General features: G+C 42.4%; 2 protein-coding genes across 3 annotated transcripts; one reads left to right on the top strand and one right to left on the bottom strand.

The window, feature by feature from the left end:
- The first annotated feature begins 1737 nt into the window (after positions 1-1737).
- zgc:154006 (uncharacterized protein LOC563016 homolog) lies at positions 1738-12826 on the top strand. The gene is made up of 9 exons (XM_040144155.1): positions 1738-1785; positions 2815-3371; positions 4917-5120; positions 5199-5360; positions 9669-9823; positions 10691-10951; positions 11595-11766; positions 12063-12104; positions 12347-12826. Exons 2-9 carry the CDS (start codon positions 2838-2840, stop codon positions 12446-12448), a joined length of 1632 nt encoding a protein of 543 aa, XP_040000089.1. The 5' UTR covers positions 1738-1785; positions 2815-2837; the 3' UTR covers positions 12449-12826.
- A 101-nt stretch (positions 12827-12927) lies between these two features.
- nr2f6a (nuclear receptor subfamily 2, group F, member 6a) lies at positions 12928-20865 on the bottom strand. Of its 2 annotated transcripts, none has more exons than XM_040144204.1 (5): positions 20399-20865; positions 18736-18830; positions 16939-17273; positions 16460-16706; positions 12928-15461 (listed from the first exon to the last, which is right to left on the bottom strand). In XM_040144204.1, the coding sequence occupies exons 1-5, from the start codon at positions 20665-20667 to the stop codon at positions 15187-15189; spliced, it is 1221 nt and encodes a 406-aa protein (XP_040000138.1). In that variant the 5' UTR covers positions 20668-20865; the 3' UTR covers positions 12928-15186. The 2 variants fall into 2 exon arrangements, with proteins under 2 accessions (XP_040000138.1, XP_040000139.1); XM_040144205.1 differs by having other exon boundaries at positions 16939-17270.
- Between the last annotated feature and the right edge of the window lie 2441 nt (positions 20866-23306).

Genomic DNA, 23306 nt, shown 5'->3' with positions numbered 1-23306 from the left:
TGCAATTTTTTACAAAAAAATGCTGTGAAAATTTGCACAATAAAGTTTTTTTTACTTAAATTCATTGTCTACTGTTTGTTATTTTCACTTCCATTTTGTGTTTTCTTTTTTTCTTTTCACAACTTCTTTTTGATCCTGTGTTGACAGTTGGTATAACCTACTACCCATGTGAGCTACTTTTTTTTTGTTCTCGATTTCCTGTTAAATGGTCATTAGGTAAGCACTGTTTTTTTTTTAACGTTGTCCTTTTGCTTTGTAATTTTCTCTATAGACATTAGCACAAAATATATTTCCTCAAACAGCAGGAGGATAAACAACATGTGGTTGCAGAATTAAGTGAAGACTGCGTGTTGAAAGCTGCAATTCTCAGCACTTAGTTAAGTATTTAGGTTGTTACTGTTAATTTAAAACTGTATAAAGCTCAGTACACAGACAGTATAAATCTGGTTTCTCTGGTAAATTGCTTAATGCAAAGCAAACAGAAAGCAACTTTGTAGTAGAAAAACACTAAAGATGTGTTTTGATCACTGTTTGGGTTTGAGTATTGGAGAATTCAAAACGAGTCTTCGGTTACGTGTCAAAACCCTCCCACAACTAACTGACTTGAATTTTTGAAGAATGCACGTGGTTTGTGTTTTCTTTTATCTAAACAACATACAACAGAGTCATGGATTTGTCTGATATGTCTCAGACTGGATTTGTTACAGACACTGACAGAAAACATCTTGGTAATATGGTGACATAACAATAGTCTATCTTGTTTATCTTATGGAATTACCTGCTATCAGTCCAAAGTCGCCCACATTGACTGACTATTACCATTTGCTGTGTCCCCTCTATAAAAACACCTTTGTGAACATTGTCATCAAAGCTTTCTGCTGACTCCTCACTATGTGGATATAGCAGTGACAGCCAGCTGCCCTCATACATCAATGCCTATCAAGATAACATTATCAAAGTGCTTTCCCCCTCCTTCCCGCTCTGTTGTGTGGGAAGTGATACCAGGTCTTCTGGTCGTTTGGACGTTCTAGTGCAGCAGCATTAAGGACAATGGTGTTTGTTGCAGACTGAAAGCTGTGTAAAGTTATCTGGATCTAATCTCTATGAAAAAAACCAGTACAGTACAGTATGATTTTTTGTTTTGTTTAAACAATCCAAAAATATTCTGTATACTTTTAAACGAGACAAAGGGGAAGCAAATCCTCACGGTTGAGAAGGTAGAGCTTGGTATTGTTTGTCATTTTTTTCATTTTTTTGGTTGAAAAATAACTTATTATTATTATTATTATTATTATTATTATTATTGGATATTATGAGGCGATGTGGTGTAGACTACCATGAAGCTGTAGGTCATCATTTAAATATCCTAGTATATGTTATTGTTTATCTAAGCAGTCATAAACTATAAAAAGTTCCAGTGTGTGGCATGAACTGGTCTGTACCCAATCAACTCAAGTACCTTTGTTATGGAGACTTTCGTCTGGAACCTGAACGTAGCTGTAGCCCGCAGCCTATAAGCCGTCTCTCGGAGAGCATGTGGGAGCAGCAGGTGAGTAGCAGGTGAACTGTGTCCCCGCGGAGACACGCAGCCGCTCCGCAGGGCCCACGCTGACTCAGGGAAGCTCCGTTCCCTTTTCCCGAGGCCAAAGTATCTCTCGTGGACACGCGATGGGCCTGTAAAGCGGGCACCGTGTTGATAAAAAGGAGAGTCACGTGAAAGGCGCAATATGAGGGCCGCCGAGACGCACTGGCGCAAAGTTGAAGAGCGGTGTCTGTAGTGTCTGGGTAAGTTTATGTAACATACAGGCTCTTATTGGTTGCTTATTTGAAGTTTTCGGGAACATTTGAATGAATATTTTCTTATCGTATTTGTTCATAATCCGGGCTGCTGGATGCTTAGAGAAGACTTTCAAGCATTTATAATGGACTTTGAAAGCTTTCGGCAGGGACTTACACGTTCACGACCATTTCCGAATAAAGTGGTCAGATCTTACACTTCGAGTGGAAAGCGGACAGGGGCTAAATACTGAGGCTGCATTTCATCTCAGTTTGTTTTCACGTGTAACAGTATGAATGAAGCGGAGAGAGCGAGGAGACACAATAAGGAAAGAAAGTGAGGTGTGATCTTGTTTTGTTGTTGTTTTTCTCATGTTCTCATTTAGATTTGCAAAGTTAAATAAACTATACAGTTGCTCGTTAAGGCAAACAGCTCTTCCACGCCTGACCGGGCTTATTTTGAAGCATCCCAATGCCCCCTCTCTCAGCGTGCGTGTGACACTCAGCAGGTGTTCACAGGTAGAACACAGTAGACGCAGCACAGGGAGGGAGGCAGGTCTGTGCTTCTCCCCCCGCAGTAAACACCACGCATGGCCGCCCCGGCTCGCCTCTAATCTGCCGTCGCTCTGAATTATTGACGCCTGCTGGGTTGAGTTCCTCCGGGGCGATGAAGAGTGGGTCAGCGATACCGGGTGGAGAAGTTCAGGGATGGGCTGAGGTGAACGAAGGGCAGACCGGAGTGTTTAAAAGCTAAAACTGAGTTACAGCATGTTAACAAAAGCCCTGAGCGGACTAAGGAACGGGCATTTGGAGGAAGGTTGTCTCGTTTTGTGCTTTCACGTCTTTAATGTTAAGAGTCAGTTTACTCATCAAGGCATCAGAGGATTGAGACAACATGAGGCTAGAATCTGACTATTTGGCACCTTCAAAGCTGCTGTTTAATGCAAATATTAAATGACATGGTGAAATCACCGCACGTAACGAAGGCATTGCTTTTACCCCAAATTAATTTAATCTTATGTTTCCTTCCTCCTCCAGTTAAAACTGCAGTAACATCCACTATGTATGATAGCCCCCCTGTGTACAGTCCGCCTTACAGCACCACCTCCCAAAGCTTCTATCCCCAGAGGAGCGTCCATTCCCCTCAGAGCCAGAATGTCTCTCACACCTACAATCTCCCTCCGGACTCCTACTACATGGAGGAGAAACCTCAACACTTCTACCGCTGGTTTTCTCCCCCTGGTTTTGTCAAAACCTTCCAGGGAGCCACCGTGCTCATGTGTTTCCTCATCTTCGCCTGCGTGGCTTCAACCCTGGTGTGGGACATGAACGGATTTGGGTACGGGGGTTACGGTGTTGGAGCTGAAGGGGGCGTCGCAGGGATGGGGTCAGGATATTATGGGGGCAGCTACGGCTATGGGAGCTCCTATATGACACCACAGTCTGCCAAGTCGGCTATGATCTCCATGGCAGCCATCAACTTCCTGGTTTCACTGGGCTTCCTGGTGGGGAGTTTCTCTCGGTCCCGTATAATGAGGGGATGCAGATTTTACCTGACTGTGTTCATCTGTGATATCATCTTAGCTTTCCTTCAGGTGAGTCTGCTCACAATGCATAAAATGTAGGACCATCAAGTCATGTAATCATTATTTTTATAAAGAGTCTCCACTTGGATAAACTTACACTGTGGTATCATCAGTAAAATAACGATTTCCTCCACTTCCCAGACTGACTTTCAATAGCACTCACAGGTTATACATGTCATTTGAAATAGTGGTGATGTAAAAAGTAGTAATAAAAGGGAGAAATATAAGGTATTTCCAGTCTTTCTAGTTTCTAGAGTATTAATCCTTACTCAAAACACCTTGTGGCCATTATGTAGCTGTATTGTATTCTGGTCTATTGTGCCCAATCTCTGCCCCCTCTAGGATGAATTTTTTGCATGATTGTTTTGCTTTGTATGATTAGACAAAATGGTTGGTTTAAAAAGAATACTGTGACTCTGTCAGACACCAGTCAAAAAGATGTGTCAGCTATAAAGAGCAGCAAGGCTAAACTATGAGCTGACAGGAACTAAAAGCTGTATAGTGTTTGGAGGTGATGTCAGTAAGATTAGCAGTTCTATTAAGGAAGTCATTTCATTGAGTGATTTTTGGAGCTTTAAACATAAAAGAATTTATTTTTCCACCATTTGGGGGCAGAAGAAACAAGATTTGGACACAACATTGACATATTATAGTCTCTTAAATTGATATGACGAACAACATTGCAAACAGTCGCCCAGTTACACCTCCAGAAAATACAGAGCAACATTATCATTCATTTGGAATTGTGTTTCTGGTCATCTGATGAATGTACGTCCGACATTCACTCTCCATTTAGCCTTTGGTCTCCATCAACTCAAAGGAACTATCTGACTCATTAGCTGCTACATGCTCCACTATATTCATTAGCTCATTAGCTTAACTATCTGGTGCTGGATAGGTCATGTACAGTCAGTTTTTAAAGGTTTTCACAGAAAACAGCTGCATACTGGGGCCAAAAATGATGTTTCGGGAGCGGTGAGAATGAACAAAAAATGTAAAGTTGTGGGTTGTAAGAAGCAAAACAGTGGGCTGAAAGATAAAACACTCCGCTGAGCTGAGTGGATCTGCAGACCCAGGTGATAATTCTGTTTGGGTTCATCATTACGAGTGACCCCTTTTACATACAAGTAGTCATGTTACCCATTGTTGATGTAAAAATATAGATAATATCTGCTTTAACTGTCCCATGCAATGGCCTTATGAACTTCAGGTTCAGCCAGAAGAGTCAAAATAACTAGGTCAACAATCCCAACTTTCTGTCAATCCCTTCAAATCACACTGCTTTTCTGTCCATAAGTAATATCCCATGGGTTGACACTAAAGCTTGATTCATCACTCGGCTACTGCATTACTGTACATCACAGAGACGTAATGATACTATTTTATGGGAGCTTTAAAGTTCAGACGTTAAGGCAGGAAAATGTTACAACTGACTGGTGAGATGGGGGTATGAACTAGTATCTGCTACACTGTATGAATTAAAGTAATGTTATGTGAGAATATACAAAATCAAATCAAATCAATAGTGCGATTGAGCCTACCTCTCTTTTTTAGGGCATCATCGACATTATCTTTGTGATTGGGGTGAACCCAATGTCTCAGAGCTCACAGAGCATGCTGTACAACCCCATGCTGATGATGTGCCAGAACATCCAGGGCAGCCCCAGCCTCAGCGGCAGCGTGGGGGCCGGTTTTCCTGGAGGGTTCCCCATGTACAATCAATACCTGCACCACTACTGCTACATGGACCCTGAAGAGGTTAGTTGGATTATTCTGTTTTATTCTAGTCTTGTGTGTTCTGTTCCATTCTGATTTATAATTACTTTCTCTCCTCAGGCGGTAGCATTAGTGTTGGGTCTGATGGTGGTGTTGGCCCTTTCCCTGTCAGCTTACTACGCCTACAAGACCCGCAGCAAGATTTGGCGCCACGGCAAAGCTAACATCTACTGGGACGAGCCGCTGCTCAGGCCATCAGAGGGGCACGATGTGCAGGACTGGGTTAGTAAAATCTGTCTCTCTTCATTATTTATTTCTTCTTGTTTTATTTTAACAGAGGACAAATCGGTTGACCCAAAATTTTAACTAACAACGAGTGGATAAAAAACCTGGAAGCCATGTGGCTTATGTTTATTTGTGCAATATTGGTGCTGACAGATATGGAAACAGAAACCAGAGCAACATCGCTGCTTACAATCTCATGTTTGGTCTTTCCTAGGTTCCTGTAAGCGTGACGTCTCAGGGCTGATATAGACACATCGTTACGATACTCATTTCTTGTTTGTGACTGTTACGTTTCACCGGCTCACATTACTTGCTGCTGTTGAATCAGAGAATGTTGGTGTTTATCTTTGGCAAACCCAAGTTTCACTCTGACTAATCATTAACCTCACTAGTGATAACACCTGCACAGAAACCGTTTGAAAATGACTGACAAGCAACATAATAGGATCTCCTGTGAAAGGAAAGAGGTCAGGAGACTCTTCCAAAGAAATTCAACTCATGGTTAAGAGCCAAGTTTTAGGTTGTTTGAAAAGACATTATCACTCACACATTCCCTGTACACAGTCATGATCACGCATTATTTTAAATGATGGTAAAGTGCTCTGTAAATGGCTCATTGTGTTCTCAACCAAAGAAGAAACAGTTGTTCTTAAATGAAATAAGCACTATATGATGAAACCAGCTTAGAAAATCCTGTAGGAGTTTCAAATTAACAAAGAAACTAAAACGTCATCTAGTTGTCAGTTTTTCCCACTCAAGCATTGCTTGCAAAACCAGTTTTTTTCTGAACACAGATCCATGCAGGTTTGAGACACGTTGTAACATATATTTCAGCAAAGACAGTCATTACTAAACTCTCATCAGACTCAGCTGTATTTGTGAACATGGTAAGCATTATACCTGCTAAACGTCAGCATGTTAACATAACATGCTGACCAAAAATTAACCAAAAACATCCGTAAAGTACAGTATACACCTAAGGATTTTAGCCTGACAGATTTTTATACCTTACACACATACAGTACAGCACATTTGCAGTTGTCTCTGTATTTGATTTGTCTGGTATTTTTTGGAATTTCATCCCCGTTGAGCAGCAGGGTGGTGCCGTAGTTATACCACAATACATCGAGAGGGTCCAGATGAGCATCTGTATATTGGTTAGGAACCTGCTGCAATTTCTCAGTTTACTTTTTTCCCCCTGTGGTCACATTGTGGCTTAGATAAACCATATACAGTATATCAGAGCTATGTATTTATAACATCAAAACAACATTTGTGGGAGTATATTACATAAATTATCATTTAGGACTGAAAAATCATTTAGGAAAATGAGAGAGTAACACAGCTATAGCAACTCATTACAGTTTCAAAAATCTTGGGAGTGGGTCAAAGTAAAGAAAAATCCTGCAGGTACCGGCAAGTGTGGCTTTAAAAAAAGAGACTTCTTCACCAGAGGACTCTTCACCATACACTGAGAGGACTAGTCGTTGTTGAGATGCTTAAAATGACCCATGTTTATATTCTTCTGATGAGCAACCTCTTGCAGCAGTGTGAATAATGACTTTTCTTTACAGAAAACATCTTTGGTCGTTTGATTAAACAACATATGTTAATGTTCAGAAGGAAAAAATGATAGTATCTGTTATTCTGTCAACCGATATGGGTGGTCAAAGTGTCCAACTTTGAGTCCATAGACCGCAGTTCATTTCATTTTATTTCTGACCCATCCTCACAGATTATGGCCTTACTGTGGACATGCGTTGTGAGTAGTTTAACCAAAGAAGGATTTCCCTTCACTGGCTGTTTCATTTGAAGCATTTTTTGCAGCCTGAAGAGGTTAAGCTATCCAATATTTCCCAAGAAAAAAGCTCCATTTTGAGGAAGAAATATGCATGACTCTGTGTGCCAGAAATACCTTGTCATTTCAAATTGGATTCCCAGTTTGGGAACTACTGTCCCAGAGCATCAGTGCTCCAGCCTTTAGTGGGTATTCATGGTTGTAGAGCCCAGCGAAAGCTGTGCTGTTTGTACTTCCCAGCAGTAGCCTCATGTGGTATTTAGCAGTGATTAATCTACTAGAGTAGTAGTGTACTATGAATGTATCATGTCAACCATGACTCATTATGGAAAGGGAAGAGACGTATTCAGCCAGTTTATCCAGTGAGGCCCTGGCCTACATACTGTCTATCACCGTAAAGCGCGTTGCAAGTCACTTAATCGAGATGCAGGCCCTATTCTGGGGTGCCATTGTATCGCAGTGAAGATGGTTGCCTTGCAGGGAGGCATATATAATGTATGTGGCATGTATAATGTATGAAAAGGGAAGAGTTGCGTATGTGTTGCTGTGTGAATCCCTACAGAGCATGGTGGCGCTAAATGATTCAGTTTGCGAAGGGGCTGCTACACTCTGCTGCAGATTAGACTCCTGGCAAAGAATTAATTTCCCTGTGTTTTGTGCTACATTTTCATTTAACACAAGGGGAAACTGTGTTAACTGAGAGAAGAATGTAGGATAACTAGATTAAAGACAAACAATTTTTGAAAATTCTACGTTGCTTGCATTGAATAGGACATCACAATTAATATTTATCACCATGAGCTAAGTCAAAGAGGAGAACAGAGCTAAGACTATAAACATGAAGTGATGAGGTTGCAAGTATGTAGCTCCTTCAAAGAGAATAAATATCTCAAGATGGTGTATGCAAAAACACAGAGAGATATTTTGTATATGGATTTATTTTATGTTGCAGAACTTAAAACTTAAAAAAAAGGCTGACATGATGAGTCAACCTGATGATCAGCAGAATAAATATTTTCTTCAACCATTTACAGCACTTCCAGATTTCCTTGTCTCAGTTCTCTGAATTTTAGCTTTTGCAGAAATTGTCAATTTCACATATACTGACTGGACTGAACAGCACAGCAAATAATAACACTTGAATTTTACATAGCCTTTCCACTGCACTGTATCAGATTCCCTGCAGTTTCTGGGAGTTTTGCCACATAGAGGATCATCCTCCGACTGCACATTCATGAGATCTATTTCACAGGCTGCTTTTTCCAGACACTCGCATCAGCTCACTAGATCCTCATCCTGTGTGACTACAGTCCGATCCAGAAATAGGTTGAAGACTAGAAGTCATTAATGATGCATTATACAGTATGACAGCAGATTACATGAGTCATAATGCAGTTTTAGTGTTTGAAATACTGTGTCTCATTCGAGGGTGTTTTCTTTTGGCCATGCAATTTTTTTTTTAATTTTTTTTTTTGTGGTGCCGTACTTAAATATTTTTCCACTTTCTGCGGCAGTTAAGGGCCATAACATGTGTTAACATTTTCTTTTTGATAAGCACACTGTGCTTTTCTTTTTTTTTGTCTTTACTGAAAGAGAAAAGAGCGCTGGTCTTCCGCTGCATGTTTACCTGATAGTTTAGAAAGATGGAACAGCAAGAAATGTTTGTTCCACTGATTTCACTCCTGTCTCAACCTTTGCCAGTGTGCTAACAATGATACAGACGATCTTCCACTGGTAACATGTGTTTCATGTCAGAAACAGTTCAGAAAATTGCTTTAGTGTGTTTCCTTCCAATTTATTGGCTCTGATAGTCGTTGAAAGAAAGGATTTGAGGTGAGATACTGATCATCCTGGAAACCTGGAGGAAGAGACTTCTGCTCTCTGGGGTTGATGAATGTTAGAGCTGCTATTCATTTTACTGCAGCGTGTCACATTGTGGCCTGCTATTGTGTGTGTGTGTGTTTTATTGTGTGTGTGTGTGTGTGTGTGTGTGTGTGTGTGTGTGTGTGTGTGTGTGTGTGTGTGTGTGTGTGTGTGTGTGTGTGTGTGTGTGTGTGTGTGTGGTTGTCTGTCCTTGTATCTGGCTGGCTACATAAGTACATGTCTGGCAGTGACACAGCCTCTCTCATCAGAGTGTTTTTGATCACATCACTCTCCAGTTTGCTGCTTAGGTGACAGATTTACTACAGAAAAGGGTCTTTCATTCCAGCATTAAAAAATGCCTTTGATTAGTCCAAAGGACTTTCTTGTCATAATGTGAAATAAGGCATTATGTTTCAGAATGCTGAAAGACATACAGAGCACATCATTAGTATTTTCTGTTACTGTTCATTTTCTATTTTGTGCATCTCCACATACACAGAATCAAATCATCTGCACCATGATGGAACATTTAAAAATTAAAAAAACAAAACAAAACGGAAATTCTGCATCTATGTGATCAAGAAACCACAAACCCTGAAATCAAATGAAGGGATTCTGATCCCAGTTCCCTGACCTTGTCCTAGGTGAGCCACGTTGGAGAGGTGCGCAGCACACAGCAGGCACCAACTGTTGTTGTATCACAGAGAGCAGCACTTGACCTCAGGGCGGGGAACAGCGTGGTCTCCTATGGCAACGGAACAGTCAGCATCCACAGCGACGGAAACGACAAAAGCAACAGGTGAGCGGAGATCGCAGCTGATGAGTCCATGATGCAAGAACACCACAGTATGATCTGTGCTCAAACAACAGGACACATTAGAAAACACGTTCCAGTCCCGAACCTTGAAACGCACACATCTTACTTCCTGTGAGGAAAAAGATTGATGCCTAATGTTTGGCTGTTAATTTGTTCTCCAGACAATGATTAAATCCATATAAAAGAGAAACACATACTGTAATCACATCATCAAACACATCATCAGTCATCACTCACTGTGATCTGTTTTTTGATTTTGAAGCTCTGAGGGCAAGTGAAACAATATGTCATAATATTGTTTCATACTTGAAAATGGGCTTGGAAACTTTCATTTGTTAAACTCAGTGCACCCACTTGGGGATAAAATCACTTTAGAATATGCAGATACTTGGATAAAGTAACATGGGTATTTTAGCCATGCTAGCGGCGAATAGCAATGCTCGCCTGTTGTTTGGCTGTCTGTCCACTACTTTGGTCCATACTGAGATATCTCGACAGCTACTGGATGGATTGTCATGAAATTTTGTACAAACATTCATAGTGCCCAGAGGATGAAACCTTATGACATTGTTGATTCCGTGAATTTCCCTCTGGCGCCACCAACAGGTCAGAATTGCATTTACCTCAACCTGCCGACACTGGAGCACTAGCATGTCATATATGTGGCCCGTGTAGACATGCATCTGCAATTCATTACAGCAACTAGGCGATACCAGAGCCACCAGACGTTTTTTCCTGAGTTTGCAGCTCAAGCTCCTAATAAAACCAATATATATTATTGTGTTTGTAGATGTCCAAGCATATAGAGTATGTACATATACACAAACAAACATCGTGTATCTTCCATAGTTTCTCTGCTGACAACAATAATGGTCGGGGTGCGGAGCCCCTGTACCAGAACGGCAGCGTAACAGTTTACTCTAGCAGCTCCTCAGATGAGACTGACAGAATCCGGAAACCTCCCCCTTATCCCGTGGAGCGGGAACAGAGGAAGGACCGAGAGCCCCGACCTGCTGCTCAGGAGATGGTGGAGTCCCAGTATGAAACTGGTTACACCACCGGAGACACTGGCAATGAGCTGGACCGGGACCACACAGATTACCTTTACAGGTGGGCCTCTACTCTGCTGCCAGTTAGGTAGAAGCTGTTTAAAATTTCAAAACATAAACGTAGAGGGAAAAAAAAAGACATATGGGCATAAAATGCAAGTGAAGTCAATTTTCCCCGTGCTGTACAATGTTATTAATGAGTTTCACTAAAGAGCTGTATTGTCTGCTTGTTCATTCCAAGGCTCTCTCTCTTTTAAAAATAATTGAGTATAATTTTTATTATATAATTTCTGTAATTTTAGGCAGCAAAATGCTAGAATTTAAAGCCTGTGAATATCAGCATAAATGTTGATTCAGTATCTTGAGGCAAGAAAAATCAGGGTCATTGTCAGTATTTACAAATCTCTGTTGGTCGAACCCAAATTAAAGTATTTAAGACCAATCTGACAGTAAGACTGGTTGAATATGCCCTGCCCTGAAACAGACAGTGTTCATACTATTTCAGAAGAAAAAGTCTGTAATACCACAAACGCTGGCAATCGTCACCAGTGTCTAAGGCAAGTTGGCAAACTGTTGAAATGATTTCAATTTAATGCTGGTAAGAAGACTGACAAAAAGCTCCTGCCCCTGTGTATTTGCCACTGCCTGAATAACTGTTTCAATTTAATAATCAATCATGTCTTCATATTCATTTCCCACTCCAGGTTGTATCCGGAGATAACTTCAGACGAGCAGCGCCAGCAGTACAAAAAGGAGTTTGACTCTGATCTGGCCCGCTATAAGAGCCTCTGTGCCGAAATGGATGACATCAGCGACCAGATGCACAGGCTGAGCCGAAAACTGGACACATTGGACGAAGGCTCCATGAAGTACCAGGTAGGGAAAAACAGGAGGGAGGATTGCAGAGTGGACAAACTTGGGGCAGTCATAGCCGTGGCTTTTAATTATACCCAGTCTGTTGGACTGCCATAGAAAGGTTAAGTAGTGAAGATAAACCAAGCCAGATTTCACTCGATTTTATGTATAGGTAATTTATTTATTTATCTATTCTTTGTGTGTTTTTGTTCATTAGAATTAAAGATGGTCAACATCATATATTGTTGTGCTACATTTTCAGAATGTACTTTAACGTCAGCACAATTAAGTGATAGAATTTGGATTTCCGTTCTCAGGGCATGGCAGAGGAGTATAACCGACTGAAAGAACTTAAAAGGGTGAGTGCAATTAAATCTGTACCCTGATGTGAAATTGAAGGAGTAGTTTGACATTTTGGGAAACATTCTTATTTGTTTTCTTGCCACGATTTAGATGAGGAGATTGATATGACTCTAATGCTTGTACAATAACTGTGAAGCAAAGAAGTGAATAAGCATATTTCTCAAAAAGCCGAGCTATTGTACTGCTAGTATTACCTCTACTAGTAATATCTGCTTGCTTAAATTTCTCTTTCCTCTAGACGCAAGACTATCAAGCAAAGAGGAGGCAGAGCAAACAACTGCGGCAAAAGCTTTTCCACATCAAACGTTTGGTAAAAATCTATGACCAAGGTCTCTGTTAGTGCGTCTCAGTCATCTGTCCAAAGAGCTGAGGATGAAACACTGACAGGGTGTGACCTGCATTTCCTTTCAGTCATAACACTTCCACTGTTTGAATTCTAACAGTTCAGTCCCTACCAACGCCGCCCTCATACCTCAACTCTGGTTGTGACACTAATGTTAACAACTACTGTATTACTCCCACAGCTGCCTGAATAGATCTAGTGAGTGACAAGTTGTACTTGTAGTAAACTGCTTGACAACTGGCACTGTTCACGTTCGAATTTGTTGTAACTTGTGTAAGATTTTCCTTGGTAAAGGAATTTTGGTTCAATGTTTAATGAAAGAATATTGTTTTTTTTGGGAAATAATGAATGTCAGTTTTTATATGGAGATAATGTAAGACAAGACTAAATCATGTAAATAAAGTAACAAAACACCTCAGTTGTTGAAATATGAATACTTTAACATGAATACACATACATTTATGGTACATGTTGCAGTGTTTATTTGGCATTCTTCATACAGATGTAAATTACAACACTTTTTCAAGTAGTTTGAAAAAACAAAAACATAAAAGACATTATCTTTTGATTTTTTTTTTTTTTTTTTATAACGTTGCCATACACATGAAATTTTAAAAACTTAAGAATTCAGTAACACAAAGATAAGAAAACATTAATAGTATATTTACTTTTTTTCTCCATGACATGGTTGTGTGAGTTGCTGCCTAAAAGAACAAATAACTTTCAAAAACCCTGGTGGCAGGTCAAGAAGCAGAGTTAAATCCTTTGATTTTGTGGTTTTCATCAATAAATGCTGAAATAAGTTGTATTTAGAGTTGATTTTATTCTTTACTTTAAAATACCTAAAATACTTTTGATTTTGTAAACTCGCCACTTGAAATACCCGTGTGAGGTAAATCCTGGTGGACCAGCAAATCAGGGCCCATCTTCTTTCAACTCATCTCCGACAGTGTGATGTTTTGGCATTGAATATCCTCCAAGTGCATCCTCGTTCACTACAATACCATCTCAAATCACTCACAACAGTAGAAACTCACTCAAATGCTTAGAGATGAGAGCAGGAACATCTCTGTCATATCCGCTGTAATGGCATGAAGATAAGCTTCTTTTTTGACATCTGAACAGATGACAGAGGTATTCTTCATGTAATTACATATAGAAAAAAAAACATTTAGGAGCTAACAGAGAAAGCAATACTTCAAATGAATCTTGAATCACATAATGTAAAAGAGGGAAACAGTCAACTTAGCAGAGATCCAAAACAACATTTGAACATGCAAAAAGACGAAGTTGGCTGCAATATATATACACATTTCAATACGGTTCAAGGGATCATTACCTCCAGAAATAGCACTGATTGACTGGTAGTGTTGGTTATAAACTGTCTAATCACCAACTATATTTGTTATTATCTTCAATTGTTTGTTGCACCTGAACCCGAGTTAAATTTACGTGTCAGCCGGCCATTTCTCAATTTAAAAACAAAAACAAAAAACAACAACAACAACAACAACAAAAATGATCCAAGCAGTGTTTAATAGCTGAATTCACCAGATTCAGGCAGTCAAACTCATTCAAAAAAGAAGTGAAAATCACTTTGGGGATTTTTAAAAAAGATACAAGACAAGTGTTTGTGACGCTCGTAAGACTGATTTCAAATTTCATAGGTGCCCCAAATTCATGCTGAATAGCAAGGCAGTTGTCAAAAAGAAGGCGGTTTCTGGTGAACGACATTTACAGAGGTTTGTGTTTAGGAAATATCAGACTAAAGCATTCTGATGTCTAGTGAGGTATTAGTCCGTTCTCATATAACTGTGGCTTCTTGTTTTTAAATCTTCTCTAACTACAGCAACAGTGAGCCCTGTGAATGAAGTTAAGTGCATTGTTCACTTGATGGTCAGGCAGTCACGAGAGTCCGTTCGTCTCCTCTCTGCTTTGTGTACTTATTTTATTTTTAAAAAAATCATCTGAGGATGATGTGGTAGACTTTGGTGCGTTTTCCTTGGTTTTATTTTCATTTCTGTTGCTTTTGAGCAGTCCCTTGGCTTCCTCCTCAAGTGTTGAGGTAAGAGAGTGGTGAATTCAGAATTCTCTTTTCAACAGTGAGGCCCTTACTGTGTCTTACGTGCAGTTCACAGCGCAACCAAAGCTTTCTGATGCTTTAGACTGTTCAATTAGAGTCATTATATCCATGATTCTAATGTTTCTAACTCAGTTGTGTGATAAAAAGGTCAGCGTATCACAAATGGTGAGTCATGGAAAATGAGCCCCGTGTGGGAAAAATTACTCCGCTGACTTTCAGTGGCGGAACAGTTTTGTCCTCTTGATGTATTTGTAGCAGGGTGCTGCTGCCCTCTACATGAAACTGTCGTGTTTTGAGTCACTATGGCATGTGGGTGGTGACATGACTGGCTGTGGTGGCCATATCGGAGCCCAGCGTGTAGAGCTGGTCTCTGACCTGAGACCTGGCATCAGAACAACTTGGCTGGCAAAAAAGACATATCCAGCCTGGCACTGGCTCCTCTCTCTTCTCTGGAGGATCGTGTGGAGACAGAGGGCTCGTTTCATGAGGGGGGGAATAGAGCGGTTACAGTACAGTACGTATGACGGCCAGCTGGCACTGCAGTTTAATAACCACACAGATGGATAGTGATGAGTCAGGAGGTTTCCTGTGGGTCCTTGTCGTCACTAATCCCAGACGGAGACCTCGTCCGTAAGGGGGGGGGGGGGGGGGGCTACTGTCCTGGGACATACGGCCAGCTGATCGAGCTTCCGGAGAGCTGCATGTCACGGATCAGCGTCTCGATGGGTGTCTTTCCTACCAGGCGCATGAAAAAGAGCTGGGAGATGAGGTTTGCGGGAACTGCGCGCAGGGCAGGGAGGCGCAGGAGCAGGCGGCCAAAGCGCTGAGGCTGACTCGGGTACTGCATCCTCTCGTACTCTGTCAGAGCCACCTGAGCCTTCTCCTGCAGAGACTCCACGTGGACTGGGTCTGTTAGACCACAGGCGTCTGGGAGGGAATGAGGAGGAGGCAGTTACTTAATAGTGTGGGATGGTTACATAAAGAGTCGTGATGAGCTGAGAGGAAGGTTTAAATCACAGCAAATAACATGATAAAATGCCCCTGAGGGGAACACATACAAATATAGTGCCTCATCATATGTATGTGCTGGGAAAAAAACACATTATTCAAGCATTACACTACAAACCCCAAATATAACTTAAAACTATTACCAGGATATGGTCATTTATCTTAAAAAAAACATTTGAAAGCTTTTAGAGGTGGCACTCACAATAAGCAATTTCTCTTAGGTTGCCACTTTACAAGACTTAAAAGTCAAATTGATGATCAATTGCAGAACTAATTGGACAGCACATAAAACATTACTGCATTTTCATTAATAAGCCAAGAGATGGTGCCATAGTAGGTAAATTCCCAGATTAATGCAGATAACTTCACTATAGTTCTCCAATCACTCCTACCTATAGCATTTTCACATTTTGTTTAGTTTGTTCAGTCTTCCGCATTTACACTCTTACTTCTTGTATGTTCAATTCCTATTCATGGTTATCTATGATAGGGGCACTTCGAAAGGTTTTTCACATTAACAACTGTTTACTAGTCCCACTCAGCCTGTGAAAACAGTTGGTTAATGTCTTCTGTGGCTCTGGAAGGAGACTACAAAACAGAAAGCCTGTGTTAAAAACTGGAAGAGTGAAGCTTGGAAGACATGGATGTTCACCAGGCAGGGAGGGTCTGATGAAATAAACTGTTGAATTGCGTTGCGTTATGGGAAGTGTAGAATCCGGTGTCTTTGTAGATTGACCCACACTAGAGATTAAAAGTCAAGCTACTTTGGCTCTGGTTTTAGTTTGTGTCTTACAAACTTTGGAGAAGGGCAGCATTAAATCGCTGGAGAAACCTTTTTAAAGTGGCTGCCTGGGGTGTTTCTGCAGTACGCTGTGTTACAATAAAAGCAGATAAAGCAGATGAGCAATGGCAATCACCTGGTGAGAACAGTGCGATGGCCTTGAGACAGCTGTACTCGGCCGAGTCCACCTGCAGCCTGGTCAGCTTGTCCACCTGGTCCTGGAACACCCTAACCTGGTCCATGAAGGACACCACACGCTCGGCAGACATGGGTGAGGAGTGGAAGCCGGCCGCGGCCAACAAGGGAGCCATGTGGAGCGGCAGAGCCGACTGGGCCGCATTGAGGATGAACAGCTCGCTCCAGCTCAGCCTCAGCAGGGCCACCTGTAGATTTGTTAGAGTGTTAATCAGATACCCCTACACTGTTATCATCAATTTTTAATGTTCACAGCATTCATTGTATATTTATATTTGATGTCAACATGATTTTTCCACTCTCTTTCCTTTTTTTCCTATACTTTCTATCCTATATTTGCTTTCTGATAACAAGGGAAAAACTCATCGACATCAAACCATTATTTTTGTTTTACGTTTAAATGAAATTTAATCTACTGACCTGGTCTGAAACAGGCAGCTCAGGGAAATAAGGGATGTTTCTGGCCCACTCCACGGTACTAAAGAGTAGCCGGGCAGCCAGCTCACAGATATTATCAATGCCCATGGCGTTATCTGGACCGGCCTGTTGGTTGTACTGGTGCCCATACCGACTGCTGGGGTAAGGCTCGGCTCGCAGCAGCTGAGATATGAGCTCTGACACCGGCTGACCTCCGCCACTTCCTCCATTGTTGTTGTTATTGTAAAACTCACCACCTCCAAGGCCGCTGGCGCCACCTATGGGCGTGATGGAGGGGCTGAGGCTCGGCTGAGGTGGGATGCGACCGCGTTGAACTGCTGTAGTTTGGTTGGGGGACAAAGGGGAGGAGAGGAGAGGAGAGGAGAGGAGAGGAGAGGAGAGGTAATGAAGTAGAGAAGATGACGAGAGGAGAAAATTGTGACGGACAAAGGGGGAGGGGATTTGGAGATGAAAACGGAGAGGACGAAAAGTTAAAACTGAATTCATCCAGTGGTGGAGTTTATCAGCAGACAGGTTTGACTTGATTAGGAAACTATTCTTCGAGAATAAAAGGATGCACAGTTGAGCCCAGACCGATTCCTCAACAAGAGTGTGAAAGTGAGGAGAAATAATGTTATTCTCGTCAGGCTAGATGAATGTCATCTGCAGATGACCTTCATCTAGCCTGAATTGAAAAGACTTTGAGGCAAGAATTTATTTTCCATTAAAATTTTAAACCTCTTCAATATTAATTCTGTGGGAGGATTACAACATGCTGTTGCAGTAACCATAGTATATCTTCATCTTTATACACAGAAGAGTGCTTCTGCACTCAGAACCACCCTAAGAGAAACACTTAGCGCAGAGAAAGTAGCATAGCTGTGACAGACAGCATTACTGCCAAAACTGAGAAAGCAGAGCAGCCTGCTGAATAGAGACTCATTCATTTGGGGATATGAATTCATGTGGTAAGCTTCTGTCCTGCTTCAGTGTCCTTGAGCGAGACACTGAATCCCATCCAGGCAGAGGAATCCTCCTCTGTATCTGACCCTGACCTCTGACCTCCCTCTCGAGGTGCTCACGCAAATGGAATTTCTCTGTAGGGAGTTTCATTAGAATGCTTTATGATCCTTGAGTATGAGGGGAAAACAACTCAGCGACTTAAGATCACAAACCTCCAAACTACATCTAACTACTATCAAAAAAACATTAATGGTAAGAAACATTTTCTATCTGTATCTATAAAGAAAGTATTAATTCATTATTTGTCTCTTCGTGTATCTATTGGCAGGATGTTGAATGATGTGTCGCCTGGGCTAAACCACTTCAGGTGAAATCCCCATATTGGATTCTTCTTGATGGAGCCATCAAGTCAGCAGGTTTCTGCTTCAGCTCTGACTGGAGGCTTAAGGCTCCAGGACGCAGGTGTCTTAGCACTGTAACCCTCTCAGTCACTCTTAAACAGGCACTAGATTAAGCCACTTAGTACATGGCATTGAGCTGACACACATGGCTAGCTTAGCCATGATAGGACCTAAACACCCATGTGTGGCATTTTCTCTGCTCTTTGGAGCTCATGGTGCAGAGGAGGCAAGATAATGACTAAGAGCAGCTGATGGAAGTAATGAGAAGACTCACTTAGGCTCTTCACTGAACTAAATATCTTTTTTTTCCCCAAGAGTTCCACTGCAGTATTTCCAAGATGGCACATGTACGATCCCAGTGTGTCCCACAGTGTCTCCCACCCTTTCCAAAGGATCAGAATGGATGAAGGATGTATGGATCAGGATAGACAGATACCTTCTTTGCGCATGCCTACACGGAAACATTTCTTCAGGCGACAGTACTGGCACTGGTTCCTGTGGTGCTGGTCAATCTGACACTCTCTGTTTGACCTGAGGACACATACAAATGATGATGGATTCATGATTTATAAAAGAATTCCTAGCCCACAATCGTGATTTTTGGCAACTCTTCTTTTTTGTAAATAATCATTCTGCACCAATGCAACAACAGTCTCATTAATTGCAGGTGTCAGGCTGTGGGCTCTCATCTGCTTTCACTTCAACAAGTGGTTTTCTGGCTTTGATTCAGTTTCAGTAAGGGTAAACCATATGACAAATGTGTAACTGGTGCAAGTCTAAGGCTAATGTAAATGTGACAAAGGAAAGCGAGTGATGAACGTGATTTCACACAAAAGAAGTGTCTACAGCCTGATACCGACAATTGTCTTATCATTGTTAATTATTTTGATACTAATTATTCAATTTTTCAAGCAAAAATGTCAAACATTCTCTGGTTCCAGCTTCACAAATGTGAGGATTTGCTGCTTGTCTTTGTCAGAGATATGATTTTGTGATTATCTCTCCATTAATAATTTAATATCCTTGGGTTTTGGACTTTTGGCAAGACAAAACAAGCAATTGGAAAAAATCCCATTGGGCTCTGAGAAACTGTGACGGGCAGTATTTCCCTTTTTCCCCATTTCATGGACTAAATGATTAATCAGTTGAAATCAGTAAAAATAATCTGTAGATTAATTGATTATGAAAATGTTCATTAGTTGCAGCAGCCCTAAGACTGTAATTATGGAACTAAAATAGTAGTGAGTGGTGAGTCATTCACAGTTAATACATTGGAAAAAATGTACGTAGTAAATATGACAATTTATCTGTCTATAGGGAAATGAATGACAACAGAGGTCTTTGTTTAACTCTGAAATACTGGATATGGATAGGTTTAGATTACATTCATCTTTATTAGTATGAATGTTATGTAAGTAGATCTGTGTATGACATGCCTGACAAACACTGTAGCAAAGTAGGGCTGCAACTTACAATTGTTCCTATTATTGTTCATCTTTTTTAATGGTGAAACATGGCTATCACAGTTTCAAAGAGGTGAAGGTTTCATATTCAGTCCACTCGTTTTATCTGACTGTGTCCAAAATGCAACGACATTCAGTTTACTATCACACAGGACAAAGCAAAGCAGAAGATCCTCACATTTGAGAGGATGAAACCAGGAAAGTGTTTTCCATTTTTGCTTGAGAAATGACTAAAATGATTGTCAAAATAGTTGGTAAATTATTTGGACTAATTGTTGCTGCTCTATAGCAGGGACACATTACTCCTTGTCACTGTACCACCGTTTCCCCAAAGTCAGATCATTTTAATGTATATTTCAATCATCAGTTTATAGAAATTTTCGTTCAAAAAATCATCTGGCATCAGTTTGTTCTTTGGCACCGACACGAGGCTCGTCTACATGGAAAGACAGAAAAACCAGACACTGCGGCGCATTACAAGACTCATAACCGCCATCGTGTGTTTACTATCATCAATCAATTCATTACCGTGTGTCGCTTACATAGCAACGTGGTGCGTTGGCAGGTTTCAGCAGGCGGTTTATAATTCTCGGGCCATCATCATTTGAAATACATTGCCCACAATGCCCCGCTCACCTGCAAGTGTAGCTGAGGTTGCGCCTGACGCTCCTCTTGAAGAAACTCTTGCAGCCCTCGCAGGTGAACACGCCGTAATGTTTCCCGCTGGACTTGTCCCCGCACACCACGCAGTCCACCACGCACGCCTTGTCGTCGTCTCCGGCTTCCATGTCGCTGCCCCCCGCCTGGGGAGAGCCGTCCTCCTCCTCCCCCCTCAGGTAGCCCTTGTCCCCCAGCCCGTTGGTGCCCCCATTGGGATCTCCCCAGCCCCCACTCACCATGGCCATCGCTTGGTTACCGAACCACCGCCGAGGAAAATGGGACAGCCAGCCAAGATTTCTGGTTGCTGTCAAGTTAACATAAATATCAAAAGTCTCGAATGTGTGTTTCCCTTCACCTGGAGAGAGTCGCTATTCTCGGCCTGCCTGTGCTCTCATTTGTTGATTGAGTCTCTTGGTTATTTTTAGAGCAGGGAGGGAAAAAAAAAAAAACAGTCCTCGGACTGAACGAGCAGATGTCACTGAGAAAAGAAAAAAAAAAAAGGCTAGAGCACTGAGGAGAAGGGTGCTTGGTAGCAAAAACAAGAGCAGTTCAGTCTCCTCCCACTCCACTATGACCTGGAAACAGTCTTCGCTGTTGCAACTTTTAGTTTAGCAAGCTTGTGGATTTCAGTGTCCCTCTCTCACACACACACACACCCTTTTTCTCCTTCTTCCCTTATCCGACTCGTAGCCACCGTGTGTTGCGTTCTGCCCTTTTCTTTGGACCAGTCCCTTGGGTGGTTTTGAAGAGGAGCCTGCTCCGGTGCTGCCCGGTCGAACGGATTCAGCCTGGGAACCTTTCACAGGAAACAATGAGTCACACGTACAGCTCAGATTCTCCAACAACAAAAAAAAGAGCAAAATGCATTTGCAAGCAAACCACACGAGTTGAAAAAGCTTGTACCGCAAAGCTCCACGCGCTCTCGTTTCACTCTCACGCCCTCAGCTCCGTCTCTGTAGCAACAGCAATGGCCGAAAAAAGACCCCGGTGGAGCTCGCCTTAGCACATGCCTGGAGAGGATCTGACCACCCCTCTTAAAGTAGCCCTTACACCGAATTTGTCTTTGCTCGCGCCAGTTATTCCCCACATAAGGCGGCCGTCTAGCTAAATATTCACCTCTTAACCCTCGCAGAAATGATGCCGGGCTTACCTCGGAGCGAGCATCAACGTGCCGTGTCTACGGCTTCCTTCTCTGGAAAACAAATCCTTCTCTCGCTCTAGATCTCCCTTCCATCCACGGAGGATGAGAGCGCAGGCACGGCTCTCCGATTCGGCTGTGATCCTCTCAGCGGCCGCGGCAGCATCGTCATCCACGATGAAGACTCTCCAGATCAAGCAAAATCGACGACGTCCACACAACAACAACAGCAACGACAACAACAACAAGAACATCAGTTTCGTGCGGTCGTGGGCTTCTTCAGGGCACCGCCAGCTGCAGCGGCAGCAGCAGACGAGGCGACGTGGACCGCCTGTGCTAGCTTCCAAAATACACAAGTAGATCCTCAACGTAAGGAAGTGCTCTCACTTCCCTGCTTGTTGTAGCACGAGAGCTGTGACAGTACCCTCTGTGCTGCCTCCTTTCGGGAAAAAAAAAAAAAAAAAAAATCAAGAAAGCAGGAGAGAGCGTCCGCCTGCTCAGCTCTCCATAGTTCCTGTGGTTCCTCTCCAGGCACTCATGCGGGCTTCTCCCTCCAGCCCTTTGTCAGTGCTTGCCCACCGAGAACTAATGACTTGCAGCCTAGCCCTGTGTGCTGCTTTCCATCCGCGTGTGTGTGTGTGTGTGTGTGTGTGTGTGAGAAGCCTTTCCCTGTGGCTCAGGCGAACAGGAGGTGGGGGTCGAAGGGATGGGTGCTCCTCTTCCCCCTCTCTCTCCCTCCAGCTTCAGAGTCCACAAATCAAATTATGATTCAAGAAAATGGCCAGAGCCGGAGACAGGCTGGATTTCTCACCATTTGCTTTTTTCCCTCCTCGACCATCTTTCCTCGTATCTGTCTGTCTTCCTCCAACCCATTTGTGTGTGTTTGAAAGTGAGGGAGAGATAAGCAAAGCAAGGGAGAGGGAGAGAGAGAGAGGGAGTGTGTGCAGAGGGGGAGGGGGCAGTGTGTGTGTGTGTGTGTGTGTGTGTGTGTGTGTGTGTGTGTGCGCGCACGCGCGCGCTCCCAGGGATTTGACACTGCTATTCAAGCCCTGCGGTTACCATGGTGCCGGCTGCCTTATATGGCCATTGGAGTCAAAGAGCAAAGAGAGTGGGCTGTGTGGGGCAGCATACGCGCACACACACACATACACACACACACACACAAACAAACACACATACACACAGGGAGAATGTGGAGGATCTTTCTCAGAGATGCAGAGAGCATGACCCCAAGGCCTCGAAAACCACCATCACAATACCAGATTACCCCAAAGCCCTGCAACAAATACAAGCAAGCCGATCTGCTGCCTGCCCTTTGTCTTTTAGAAAGCAATCGAATGATAGCTTTCTAAAAGACAAAGGGCAGGCATCTGAAAGTTTCACATGGCAGCGCACAATTTAAGAAGCCGAGCAAAACAGCAACGAGGTGAACTTCATTTTTCAAAGCGAAAGGGTTTCTCTCCCTCTTGGATAGAAACACTTTGATCCTGCATACGAGCCAGCGGCCCGCTTCTGCACAGCTTATTGTGCTGGAAATAAAGGTTACCATTTTGTGGTCATTGCTCATTTCTCAAAGGGCCTCTGTCTCAGCGCTTTGTGGAGCACACCGTGATTTGTGTTCGAGGTTACCCCAAGAGGTCAAACTGACTTTCACACCCCTGCCACGCTAAAAAGCCCAGGGTCAAATGCAGATAAAGGAGAGGAGAGGACGCACAACAACCCTGGATAAGAGCTTTAAGAGATAAG

Source organism: Xiphias gladius, chromosome 14, assembly GCF_016859285.1.
Source record: "Xiphias gladius isolate SHS-SW01 ecotype Sanya breed wild chromosome 14, ASM1685928v1, whole genome shotgun sequence".
NCBI classification, from domain to species: domain Eukaryota; kingdom Metazoa; phylum Chordata; class Actinopteri; order Istiophoriformes; family Xiphiidae; genus Xiphias; species Xiphias gladius.
Note: the sequence above shows the minus strand (reverse complement) of the source record. Positions and strands in the feature narration are given on the sequence as shown.